At 44.0% G+C, this 13,456-nt stretch overlaps 1 protein-coding gene across 1 annotated transcript; it reads right to left on the bottom strand.

The window, feature by feature from the left end:
- Positions 1-5,768: 5,768 nt before the first annotated feature.
- On the bottom strand, positions 5,769-8,951 carry RAP2B (RAP2B, member of RAS oncogene family). Its single transcript, XM_036243104.1, has one exon. The coding sequence runs from the start codon at positions 8,753-8,755 to the stop codon at positions 8,204-8,206; it is 552 nt and encodes a 183-aa protein (XP_036098997.1). The 5' UTR covers positions 8,756-8,951; the 3' UTR covers positions 5,769-8,203.
- Positions 8,952-13,456: the final 4,505 nt, after the last annotated feature.

Below are 13,456 nucleotides of genomic sequence, written 5' to 3'. Positions count from 1 at the left end.
CGCCCCACCCGATTGTTTGTCAACGTCTGCAGACATTTCTGATGATCACGACTGTAGTGGGAGGTGCTACTGGCATTGAGTCGGTAGAGGTGAGGGATGCTACTAAACCTCCTACGACACACAGGACAGCCCTCCACAAAAAAAGAATTATTGAGCACAAAATGTTAACAGTACTGAGGCTGAAGAATCCTGACTACAGTAGCATTGTGACCCCATCTTACAGGCTTCTTCATCTTTGGCAGGCGGCTCTGAACCTCAGCAGATGCTGATTCATGCGAATCACTCATCTGAATATAAGAAAATCCTCTAGTATTGGAGGACTGTAGACGGGGGTGTGGGCTGAGGAACAAGTCCACCAGCCTGCACTGCCTCCCTCAGTGTCCTGCCTTAGCTACAAGAGTACCCGGATCACCAGCTGAACACTTCCAAAGCGACTAAGGAACATACTTCGTTGCCCTTAACCACTATGCATGCTTCCCCGATGACAACATAAAAGCTGGTTTGTACAAAAATGCAGGAAAATGGTTTTGCTCTTTAGATGGGGTTTTCGTTTGTCACTGGCCCTGCCTTTCAAGGTATAAAAGATTCTCTAAAAGAAAGAGAATGCATTTATTTGAGTGACTTCTCATAGTTTGACCTCAGCACAAGATTGGTGAGGAGTAAGAAGTGGCCTGGAAATATGTTTAGGCAGTTCTCAGTATATCAAATGAATATCTGTACGACTAAATTTGTTTTCTAAAAGTTTCCTATATCAGTTTTAAGGACGAAATGCAGAGATTATGCCCAAATTCGCAGGTAAAGTCTGTTTAGTGAGCAATCTTCTCTAACTATTTGGATCTGTTTTAGTCTCAAACTGTGTGAAACACATTTCTCTCTTTACATTATTACATGGAAAACATATTTATATAGCCATTAACTAAGCAGTTCATGAAATTTTTATCGATTAATATGGATTACATTTGCGACAGAGAAAAACATTTGCATAAATCAGACGTGGATGAATGAAATGATATACAGAAAGAAAAGATGACAAGGTATGTATGACAAAGGAAGCTAAGATAACCAAACTCGGAGCCAAGAACTCCAGTCTCAAGCCCTTCCTCTACTAGATGATGAAGGATGTTAAAATCAAACTCAGTAACACACTTGTAATCTTCTCATCTACTTATGATGTTGAATTCAAAACTATCTAAAATATATTTTAAGATATATTTTATTGAAATATACATTCTTTTAGAATTATGCTAGAATAAATCTCTATAGAGGCTCTTTTCCTGAATGAGATATGATTCAACATGTTAGCTTTAAAGAGAATAGTTTAAAATATGAAATTAATATTAATACATATATTTAGTAATGTTAAAATTTTCTGAGTTCATGACTAAAACCAGATTTTGAAAACTTTTTATAAATAGATCACAGATATAAAATATTAAAGCCTTTACTGAAGCTATAAAACTAATAAATTTGCATCTCATAATTGCTTCTATAGTAATCAGATTTTAAAAATAAACAGTGAAGTAGTTTCAGATGAACTCTATAATTCTGTAACTTTGGATATTTAAAAAGTATGTTATTAAAGTCATGAGAGTATACAAAACAGTCACTAGAAATTGTTTTGCAAACTATGATATGTTAATAATAATTCCCTTCAATTCTTACGGTTTTATAATAATTACTATTATTGTTACTTCTTATAGCTTGTTGCCTGACGTTTCTCTCAGCTAGTTAGTTGCCTTCTTCCCAATGAGCACTAAAAGCATGAGAACAAGTTTTTGTATAAAATAACTATAAGCTTAGGAAACTTTTCTTTTTTTTTTTTTGGTACATGCCCCTAGCAGGAACCGAACCCCGGACTCTCTGGTCCGCAGGCCACACTCCAACTGCTGAGCCAAACTGGCCAGGGCTAAGCTTAGAAACCTTAAAATGTCAGCTTAATTCTTTGGCACACTCATTTTTAGAGGATTATCTTTTACAAAAGAGATACCCTAGCCTGAATCTTCTTTACACAAAGAACCCTAAAAGACTATGCCAACAACTGCTTCTTTAAGAATATAACCTAAATCGTCCTTTTCTTGTTTCCTCGTTAAAAAAAAAAAAAAAAAGACAGAGAATAAATTTCTTGCCTTTTTCTTCATTTTCCCTTTCACATGAAAATATGAAAGCAAACTGATTTCCTATTTCTAAAAGTTCAATTTCAGCTAATCTCAAAAGTTGTAAATGATGTACAAAATTAGAATTCTGCACGCACCCAAACAACTCTTAGTTGCTTAAATCTTACAGGATCCACTTTTATTTGCAATATCCACATATCTTTCAAGGTAAGATTCCAATTTTCAACAAATATACCTACTTTATTGCTTGCCAGACAGACTCACAGATTATATTATTACTGATGGCATATGTAGTATAGTATATGCATAGCATACACTATAAAAAGCATACATGTATACATAAAAATGATATACTCCTACTGGTTAATGTGCTATTCTCACAGCCAACAGTGATAAAAGCACCAAGTTGTTCTTTTTTCTGGTTTTCTCCCATTTAAGCATTTGTCTTTACACCACAGTATATGCTCAATAAATGCGTGTTGAATAATGAATGAATCAATTTCAGCCATGTTACTAATTTCCACTGCAACCATATGAACAATAAAGGAACAATCTTAGGCCCTTTGGGGGCACCTGTATTCTCCATGTGTCAATGATCTTTCCTATTTAAAAAAAAATTTTTTTTTTTGCTACATTTGCGTTAATTGCCACAAATAAACCAACCACACATTTTCAAACTTCTGATAAACTTAGCCCCACACAATTTTGCCAGATAACTCATTTTAAAAATAGCAAATTAGTCAATTGGACAAAAAAAGCACATACTTTCTACTCTGCTAATCTAAGAAAAACAACTCCTCAAAGATTTCTGTTTAATATCAAAGACAGAATACAGATAGCTGTCCTGTCCAATTTACAAGGCAGATCAACACTCCCAGTTCCAAATGTGCTGTCCCAGGATGGAGGGCCGGGAAACCACATGACACTAAATTGCCCAGTTCCTGGAAAGTCTGGGTAAGAAACTGAGTGTATGTATTTCCACACTCACACATTTACATAGAAACACACGTGTGCTTACAATGACCTGAAAATTCAAATACTCAGCTATAATTTTTTTTTTTTAGAATCATTAGTGGGAAGAGCTTAAATTCTTGCCTTTGAATCTTGAAGTAAAGAGAAGACAAGTACTAAGAGTATTCCCTTTTATCAGAAACCTTGACAAAAAAATTGGGGGGGTAGGAAATGTTGATTCTGAGTATGTAGGACATACCCTATTTTAATCATTTTGGTCAACTTCTGAATTAACACTAAAAGCTACTGCCAAAATGCAAAAACGGTCGATCTACCTGCAAAGTGTTTATCCCGTTTCACACATCAATTTAACAGGCTTGGTGTCAAGGGTGTATGTCCTCTTCAGCTACAGATTTTCAATCAACATGTTCTGACTCTGTGGTAGGCAGTGTTCTAAAGCTGTGACATAGGTCTTAGTCTATGTCCCTAAATAACTAGGCGGCTGTCCCTACAGTACTTATTTGGAGTTTGGACTAAATCCTTGGTTCTCAAAGTGTGGTCGCTGGAGTAGCACCAACACCTGGAAACTTGTTAGACATAAAAATTATGGGATCATATCCAGACATACTGAATTAAAAAATTAAAACCTGTTTAGGGGGCAGGAGCAGGGAGGAGGGTGTCAATGAAGAAAAACAGGAGGGACATCTGTAATACTTTCAACAATAAAGATAAATTTAAAAAAAAAAGAAACTAACACCTGCTTTAACTATCAGGTAATTTTGGTATGTGGTCAAGTTCGAGAACCTCTGGACTAGGTAATCACGAAAGCCTTCTCCAACTATCAAAGTCCTACTGTTATTAGATCGAATATATCTTCTAGAACTAGCACTATGTTCAATTAAATGTTTAATTATTCCTAGTAGTCTGAGTACAATATAATCAAGAATACCACATTCTATTGGTAGCATTAAAAAATTTGACACATTTTCACAAGGACAAAAGTCTTGTTAGTAAACTTTTCCCAGTTAAGTAGACACTGTGATAAATGTTTGGTATCATTTCAACTAAGAGTGGGGATCTCCAAATTAAATCTTTGTTTCCTTCATATTTCAGATGTTGTGACAAATAATCTATTCTTTTAAGACAGTTAAGGTACAGACATTTTGCATGTATTTCTCAAGACCAGCTGTTGATGAGGAGTCTCTCACTTTGCCACCCCACCTGTAAGAAATACTAGATATCTTATCTTAAAGGGGTGCAATCGCCTGCTGGTGAAAACATTTGTAAAACTACCTGACGAGTTCAAATAGATGAGGCATTTTTGGATTCCCACCTACAGGAAAGGTTAACTAACCAGGGAGCACAAAGCCTCATACATTTAAAGAATTCTAATCCCACAGAGATATTTCCCTAAAATGTGATCCAATGAAGTCTATTTTGACAGTTAACAACATGAAATTGTTTTACCTAAGAACCATAACTCCCAAATACAAAAAATGTTAAACCCAGGATGAAAATACCTTCAACCTTTCTGAGGCTATTACAAAAGAAGTACAAAAATAATCCTTTAACATTAACATAAAGCCTGGATGACTGTCAGGGACCAAAAGGAAAAGCTGTTAAAAAACAGCAGGGGTCAAGTTTAAGTTAACTTTTGCTCCCCAAGATAAAGGTTCCTTTCCCACCCAGTATCTGTTTTGACAGGTGATTGCCTTAGAGCAAACTGCTCCTCCCTCCCTCCCTCCCTTTAATACTCAAGTCAGCCCAACTTCTTTAAGGAAACAAATGCTTTATTTCTTCACACCCTAATACTAAAAGAGGTTCTTACTAGCCAAATAAACCGACATATTCTTAAAAACAATGTCTCTTACTTCTCTGAATTTTGTCAAGAACATAATGGAGAAGGCTACCAAACTCAGAACCACTGTTTTCCTGCTCCAGGAACACACATAAAATTATTTTCATTGAGAATCCAAAAGGCATTTATTTTATAGTACTCAGTAAAAGCATATTAAATTCTTCTGCTCTGCCATCCTACACCTATTAAGAATTTAGTCATGCAAGTGACTAAATCATGTGTGGAGATGATTAATGCACCCCCAACCAATTTCTTTTCCAATTTTCCATTTTTAAGTGTTCCCTGTTAGGAGTACATACATTTCTTAAATTAGTTAGATTCTTGGCACCATTTTAGGTCAAAAGGCTTCCAAAATTCAAAACCAAAGGAAACCATAAGAAAAAAAAATTCAACAGATACCTTTTTAAAAATATCCTTCATAATACTTGATAAATGTCTTCAGAATTTTCAACACTTTAGATCTACTGAAGCAGCTCAATGTACTCAAATGCACGAAGGAATCTTTGCAAAGGCAAACATTTGAGTAGTTTTCCTTAATTTCTCTATTTAGAATATATATATAGTACCTTCTTACTGAGTTTGATACTAAACTTAAGTGAGATCAAGAGTGAAGAAAAACAGCCCTGGCCAGTTTGGCTCAGCGGTTGGAGCGTCGGCCTATGGTACAGAGAGACCCAGGTTCGGTTCCCGCTAAGGGCACGTAACTCGGTTGCAGTTTGTTGCAGTTTGTCCCCGGCCCTGGTTGGTCGTGAGGGTGGCAGCCATTCGATGTGTCCCTTTCACATCCATGTTTCTCTCTCTCTCTCTCTCTCTCTCTTCCTCTCTCTCCCTCCTGCTCTATTTGAACAAAAAATGGAAAAATGTCCTCGGGTGAGGATAAAAAAAAAAGAGTTAAGAAAAACAAAAAAAACTGACCATAGGACCACCACAGGCAAAATTCCCAATTCTTCTTCCACCCTGGAATATTGAGATGTTTTCCTGGGCAAAGGACACATTTTAAGGCAAGATATGTTAATAACTTTAAATAAACCAGTGGCCTGTAATTTCTTTTGACTTCCTCAACAGAATAATCCCTTTGTCTGAAGACCCTTGAGAAGACTTCTATCTACACTCATAGACTTAAGGTATATTAAATGCCCTTGATATATCACCATAAGCCTTTTTTTCTGCAGAGGTTATATTAGTCAAGGGGCCCTTCAGAAAAAAAAAAAAGATAAAGCTCACACTGCCTCCTACTGTTAGAAGCAAAATTTCATGAGATCAAAATGGTCCAGAATCTATGACAGCAAGGGGTTTTTGTCTTAGTTTTTTCTTCTTTTTAAATCTAATGATCTGTTTCCAAATCAAAACCTCAAGGGGTTGAGATGCTGTCTACAATCCATACAAATTACTTCAGAAAACACTAATAGGTATGACTTCAGAATGGAAATCATCATCCCCAAACATCCTTTTGACTTGGAATGTGACCTAACTTATAAAAAGTAGCTCCTTCCCCAGATCTATGGCAGGATTGGCAGTTGGTTTCTCCCTTCCTTACCTACTGTGAGGTACACTGCTCCATGCCAGCAGAAGAGATTTAATATCCTGCTCACCTTGTAGTCAGGTGATATGACCATACCCCAGAGCTTCCTAGACCTTGGTGATTTTCCCCATATTTAAGAAGTTGGAAGGAATGTCACCAAATTTACCACTGAGATACTTCTGTCTTCAAAATTTGACCAACAACTCTTGGGGACATCAGGCACCACCTGCCTCTGTCCATACCTCAGCCACGATACTGTATGAAATCACTGAACATGAAGCACAGAAACACAAACAATAGTTTTGACTTTGTTTCTTTAAAAATGACATTTGTATTAAAAGTCTTAAAATGAAGAGACAATGATTAAACGCGTGTCTGGAATTAAAAATTACAAGTGGTTAGAATTCTCTTGGTACATCACAACAGTAAAATTCTGCTCTTTGCTTCTGGAGGAACACCCTATTAACAGATAACCAAAAAATATTTTAAAATAACATAAAAGGGGAGCTAAATACCTGAACATTTGAACAAAATGAAGCAAAAAAAAAGTAAAAAAAAAAACCAAAAAACATTTCAAGACATGGAAATTACATTTTAAAGGCTGGAAATAATAAAGAAATTCACCGAACAACAGGCCCTATTGTCCTGGCTCCTTCGGAAGGATCACTGAAAAGGAAACTGGGAAGTGGTTTGGGGAATAGCAGATTCTGGGGTAGGGTGGGATGTTCACAGGTTGGCACCGGCTGGAACAGCTGAGTTTTGAAGGCACTCTGCAGACACAGGGGTGCTGGGGGCCCTGAATCACATTTGTTAAGTCTTTGTACTGTATTTGAAAGAGCTAGTCATCAAAATCTGTTACTGCCAACCAGTAAGAACAAAAAGCTAAACTTAAAAGAAAAAAAAACCACACACACAATAGTACACACAAAAATGTGCAGATCTGTAACATTTTTTTTTTTTTTCACAGCTGATAAAAAAAAATACTACCGTTCTTCCCCAGACTCCCCTTAGGTACAGTAGGTAAACAAAATAGATATTTTTTTCCCACAAATATCAGCAGACACTTTCTGGCACCCCACACTGTATTGGCATCAGTGTTAACAGTCCCAGTTCAGATGTGCAATACTTCAGATTGGATACACTGAAACAAGAACCCAACTTTGCATAGACATCCTCAGAATCGCAATCAGTCACGGGGTTGCCCTTCCAAGCTGGCAGAAAAGGAACCCGATCATAATTTCCAGCTACTCCTGGAAAACAAGGAAAAAACAAAAGTTTCTTCTTCTCCTCCTGCTCCTTCATTTGGTTCTTCCGGACTTCCTTCCATGTATTTAAAACTTGGAACTAGAAAACGGTTGTTGGAAAAAACAAACACCAAAAAACAAACCCCTCTTCCACCTTCTCCCTGTCCTCTTCCTCCCCCACCCCATTTTTTCCAGGCTGAAACTTTCGGCTTGCTGGTGTCAAGCTGCCAATACAACGCCCTTAACGGTTACTTAAAAGGGGATATATGCGTTAACCAAAATCAATGAGAAACGTACATGCTGCAAAGAGCCACATTTCCACTGGGTCTCAGATGGTCAGGACCGGACACCCCTTCGGTTGCGGGGAGGAGGCAGGGGACGTCGGCCGCAGAGGCCAGCCGGGATCCTGGGACACCCCGGCCAATGCAAAGTCGTCTCCAATCTCAAAACAAGAAGAGAAATCACATTTAGAGAGTCGGGTGCGTTTGGCTTTTGTGCGCAGAGCGCTGGCGCCTCAGAGGATCACGCAGGCCGAGCAGCAGCCCTCGTCGCCGTTGGGCTGCGCCGCGTAGTTCATCTGCCGCACGATCTCGGCGAAAAGCTCGTCCACCGAGGCTTTGTTTTTGGCCGACGTTTCCATGAAGGGGCAGCTCCACTCCTCGGCAAGGGCCTTGCCCTCGCCGTACGAGACCTCGCGCTCGCCCTCCAGGTCCACCTTGTTACCCACCAGGATCATGGGCACGCGCTCGTACCGCTTCACGCGGATGATCTGGTCCCGCATGGGCTTGATGTCCTGGAAGCTCTGCTGGTTGACGAGACTGTAGACAAGGATGAAGCCCTGGCCGTTCTTGATGTACAGGTCCCGCATGGACGCGAACTGCTCCGTGCCCGCCGTGTCCAGGATCTCCAGCACCGACGGCGACGAGTCCACCTCGATCTCCTTTCGGTAGAAGTCCTCGATGGTGGGGTCGTACTTCTCGATGAAGGAGCCGGTCACGAACTGCACGGTGAGCGCGGACTTGCCCACGCCGCCCGAGCCCAGCACCACCACTTTGTACTCTCTCATGGCTCCGTCGGCGCTCTCGCTGCGCCTGCCGCGGCCCCGTCGGGGCTGCGCGCCGGGGAAAGGCGAGGCTTGCCGGGTGGACTTCTCCCCCTTCCTCAGCTCTGCAGGGGGAAACTAGGAGAGGGCGGCTGGGGAGCGCAGGGTGCAGAAATCACCAAACGGGGGCCGGGCGCCGGGCCAGCCGGCGGCGACGCGTCCCTGGGGCGCGGGTCCGGGGCACCGCAGCAGCCCGCGGTGGCGGCAGCAGCAGCAGCAGCCTTGGCGGCGGACCGGGAGGACAATGCCGGCAGCCTGTGCGAGGCGACCGCTGCAGCTTCTCGCCGCCGCAGCCCGGGAGGGCGGGGACGTGGTGGCGGCGGGCTGCGGAGGTGGCTGCTAATTGCGCTCCGAGCCGGGACGCGCGTGGCATGAGTCCCCGCAGAGCGTGCGCCCACCGCCGCGGCCCATCGCGCTCTCTCCCGCAGCCTCCTCCGGGCGAGGGCTTCCTACTCGCCGCGCGCAACCGGGCCCTCCCCGCACCGGCGAGCATGCCCAGTGTACCGCCGGCCGCGCCCGCTGGATCCAACGCTCCGGGTTTTCCGGGGGGCCGGGCGGGGGCGGGGCTATAGGTGGGGCTCGCGATTTGAGTCTGGAGGAGCGGATTTCGGAGAGGAGCGAGTTTCGGAGGTGATTGGGAGGTGTGCCGGCTTGTGGAGGTGTTGCGAGGGGGCCGGGAAAGCTCAGGTGGGACGATGGAGACCGTCTTCTTTCACGGCTCTAGGCTCCGCACACACGGCGGCGACTCTGCAAGAAGCGCGTGGGTGCGGCGGGCCCTCTCGACACAGAGCAGACCGCTCCTGCCGACTCCCATAATCAGATGTCCTTGGATTCCACTCCCCGATCCCCAGCAGTGTGCGTCTCGGGGCTGGAGACCCCAAGGACAGTGGGTGGGGCCTCTTCCCCCACTCGCGGCGCAGCTTTTTTTTTTTTTTAACCATTCGCTTCGGAAAAACTACTGGGCCTTCTCTAGCCGACTCTCCGCACTACATCCTTAGGACAAAGAAGACAAGAACACTGGGCCTAAATTACTGTCCCGAGGAAGGAAGGGGCAGACTCGAGTGACCAAAGCACTCTCCGGGCTGGGACTTGGTGGGTCCCACCCACCTCCCCACTGGGCTAGGCCCAAAACCTGGAGCCTAGATTTTAACCCAGTCCATAAGTGGCGGCGGCGCTCCCGGCTAGTCAGGGCATGCTCAGTGGGCAGAGCAGGTTTTCGGGCTTAGAAGCAGGAAGCTTTTGCACCACACACCCACACTCCAGCTCAAATTACCTCTCCTAGAGTCCCGGCCCATTGGTCCCGGGCGCAAATCTCACACCCTCAACGGCCCTCCCATTGGCTACCGCCAAGGTTTTGTCAGTTTGGGCTGCTTCATTGGCTGAAAAGTAGCCTCCGCTGGTGATTGGTTATTTATAGAGATTGAGTTAAGAGGCGGAGGCACAGCTGTACTTTCTCTGCCGCTCCCCCGCCCCCTTCCTCCCACTTCCCCAACCTAGTCGTTTTGAAGCTAAGAGTGCAAAATAAGAGGAATTTAGACGGAGAGCTCATGGCTAAATATAGCCCTTTGTTGGTGTTTTCCAGAGAGTGTGGCTTCTCGGTGCCCAGTCACGACTATCCTTTGGGAGCGGAAAGGGCTGGTTACAGTTCTTGGGCCACAAGCAGCAGCAAAGTTTCCAAGTTTTTTTTTGTTTTTCTTGCAGGAGTGGGGCGGCTAGGATGTGGAAAGGGGCCACTTTGAATTCTTTCCACCCGGAGGGTGGGGGAATGCCCAGGCTTGCCCTTCGAACACGGCTTTGTTTGGGGCGGGCGGGCGGTCGGTGGACTTGGCTCGGCTCGCGCTCGCGGGAGGTGCGCGGGAGCTGCCTCGACCTGCCTCCGGGTCTCCCTTCGCCCCGGCGGGGGAGATGTCGAGACCTGTCAGAGTCTCGGCGAAGTCAGCGTGAGCGCCGAGGCGAAGGGTGGGGACGACCCGCCGCGGCGACCTCGGCTCCGCGTCCTTTTTTCTTTCTTTCTTTTCCATCGAGGCCACTTGGCAGTGATTTAACCGTCCTCCTCGCGGGGCTGAGGCGGGCGGCGTGCTGCGTGCTAAGCCGGGTTTCAGTTCCCCAAGCCGCCGTGACTCACGGCCGCGCGGGCTGCCTAACCTCCCGAGCCCCTGGCTGCGGCGCAGCCTGTGCGTGTCTGCAGCCTGAAGTCCTTGGCCGCGGGACTGGTGGGACCAGTGCGACAGCCGACGCCTCGGATGGGGGTGGAATGTGCCCACCCCCGCGCCTGGCCCCGCTTTTTAGTGGAGAGAGGGGTTGAACCTTGCTGATCAGGGAGCTTGGATATAATTATGTTTATATAATTCTCCAGGTAAACCTTTCGGAGACAAATTCACCTAATACAAGTGGAGAGAACCTCACGACATTGAACCAGTGTTTAATGTCTGCCAAGCCTTTTTACAGTTGTTATCTTATTTACTCCTCATGATAATTATCTGTTCTGAGATGAGGAAACTGAGGCCCTAAGATGTTAAGTAACTCTTGAGATTTCACAGCTGGTGAGTGGCCAAACTAGGGGCGCAGGTGTTTGGGGCTGCTTGTAACCAATCGTGCATGCTGCTTTTACACAAGAAAGTTACCAGATTTTACTGTAGGTTGAATCTTGAGGTCGTGTGATCAGACTGGTTTTTGAACCCAAGCAAAAGGGACCTCTGCCCACTGCCACGGTCTGCTCTCCGCTGGCAGTGCCCCTTCCTACAGGTCAAAGAGCCTGAACCCTCCTCTAGACCATTCTCCAGGTCGTCAGAATTCTGAAATGCCCCCTCTCCGGATCTGCCCGGACCTCTGAACTCACTCTGTGCCCAGGAATGGGTCTTTGTTGGAGTGTGTACAGTGCTTGGACCTGTGGGCTGCGGTGGGTGCCCTTCCTGGAACTTTGGGTTCCACCTAAGGGCAGGAAGAGGGTCAGCTTTTCCTTGCTGGCCCTTGGAGGAGTCTAATAATTCATAGTTCACACCTGGCCTTCCAGGTCCTTGTGAAGAGGTGTTTGTCAAGGCGGGAGGGTCATATTTTGACAGTTTGTTATCTTGATTTATAACCTAAATACTTAGATTGATGCCATGTAGGCCTCTGTCCTCTTGCACACAAATGTTAGGTGTGGTTCTGAGTATGACACAGTAGAAAATGTTTTGGCCTTTTAAGCCTGGTGGCTATTTTCAAGTATTGTATATCAGTTATTATCCTTGGGCAAGTTCCTCAGGCTCTCCTGACTTTAGTTTCCTGAGCTATAAAATAGTGATAATAAAATTTCCCCTACCCACCTAGCCACACAAGGAACCCTGAGGAGAATCTGGTGACCAACCCCCTCATTTTACATCAGAGAGAGCTGAGCAGAATTAGAACCCTGGTGTCCTGGCTGCCTGTTTCCTGGTGCCAGCCTGTCCTCAGGAATAATAATTAACAGATAATGGATGGAAACATGTCTTTAAAGCGGCAGCACCTCATAAATGCATGACAATTACCCACTCAGGGAGCCTGACAACCCTGATTAGAAGAGACCATCCTAAAGTCTCTGGTATTACTGAATGTTGGTGGCCTCTCCAGTACCAGAAAGATGCCACAGTTGGAATACTTTCTATTAGGGAATCCTCAATAGCTATTTTTATTACATGCAGATGGTCTCCCACAAAAAGATTTGCACTGGGGCTTTGGGATTCAAAATGAAATAATAAAACTGCTGATGCAGACATTTTTAAGGTTGATCACTTCCTCTTATGAAATCTGTTAGGGTTCTTTATTGACCTTACTTAGAGGTCATTATATATCCTGTACCATAATTATTTACATGCCTGTGTCTTGTCACCCAGCACCACGCAAATTCCTTGAGGGCAGCATCCATATATCGGGCTTCTCTGTGGAGCCACCTCTGCCTCATGACATGTATGTAATGCACTGCTTGCATGGGAGGCCATAAGTGAATATTTATTGAATATATGAATGGCGTTTTCTTTCTTTTCCAAACTGTGGTAAAAGATTTTTATTAATTTTTTCTGAGACTATAACATGCCCTGGATCCTTAGGAAAATACGTAATGATGTTTCAGTCTCTGTGAGTCATGAAGATACTGGGTGACCAAAGTCTATTATTTGAGTGGAAACAGAAAATCAGGGGAAAGATACTGAAGTGTCCAGTGGATAAACCCTTTCTCTGAAGGAAATTTAACGTTTGAAGACAATATGAAAAGGCATTTCTAGAAAAGAATTAAAAGTAAAAGCTACTAAGTAAGAACTGCTTAACCTGGGTACTGAATGTGTCCCTGGCTTTTGTGTCCTGTCCTTGGCTTTTGCTCACAAGGTGGGACTGCTGAGGTTCTTTGACTCTGGGGTTCAGCCTTTAATGAATTTGCACGTTTGTTAGAACATGAATCTTTGAAGTGCTCAAGAAACTACCACCAGTCCAATTCATTTATACAAAGTAATGAGTTTATTTCATCATTTTCGGAGTTTTAGTTGGTGCCACCTACAGGCAAACAAATAATTCTGAACATTTACTTCTAATTTTGAAAACACCAAGACTGAGTTGATAGTGACCATGCATTATTCTTTGAAAGGGAAGTGTAAGTCTAAAATGGCACCTTGCAGAGTTCTCAATAACACTTGTTAAGGACCTGACCATATTATA

This window comes from Molossus molossus, unplaced genomic scaffold (genome assembly GCF_014108415.1).
Source record: "Molossus molossus isolate mMolMol1 unplaced genomic scaffold, mMolMol1.p scaffold_m16_p_5, whole genome shotgun sequence".
Taxonomy (NCBI): domain Eukaryota; kingdom Metazoa; phylum Chordata; class Mammalia; order Chiroptera; family Molossidae; genus Molossus; species Molossus molossus.
This window is presented reverse-complemented; position numbering and strand designations above follow the sequence as displayed.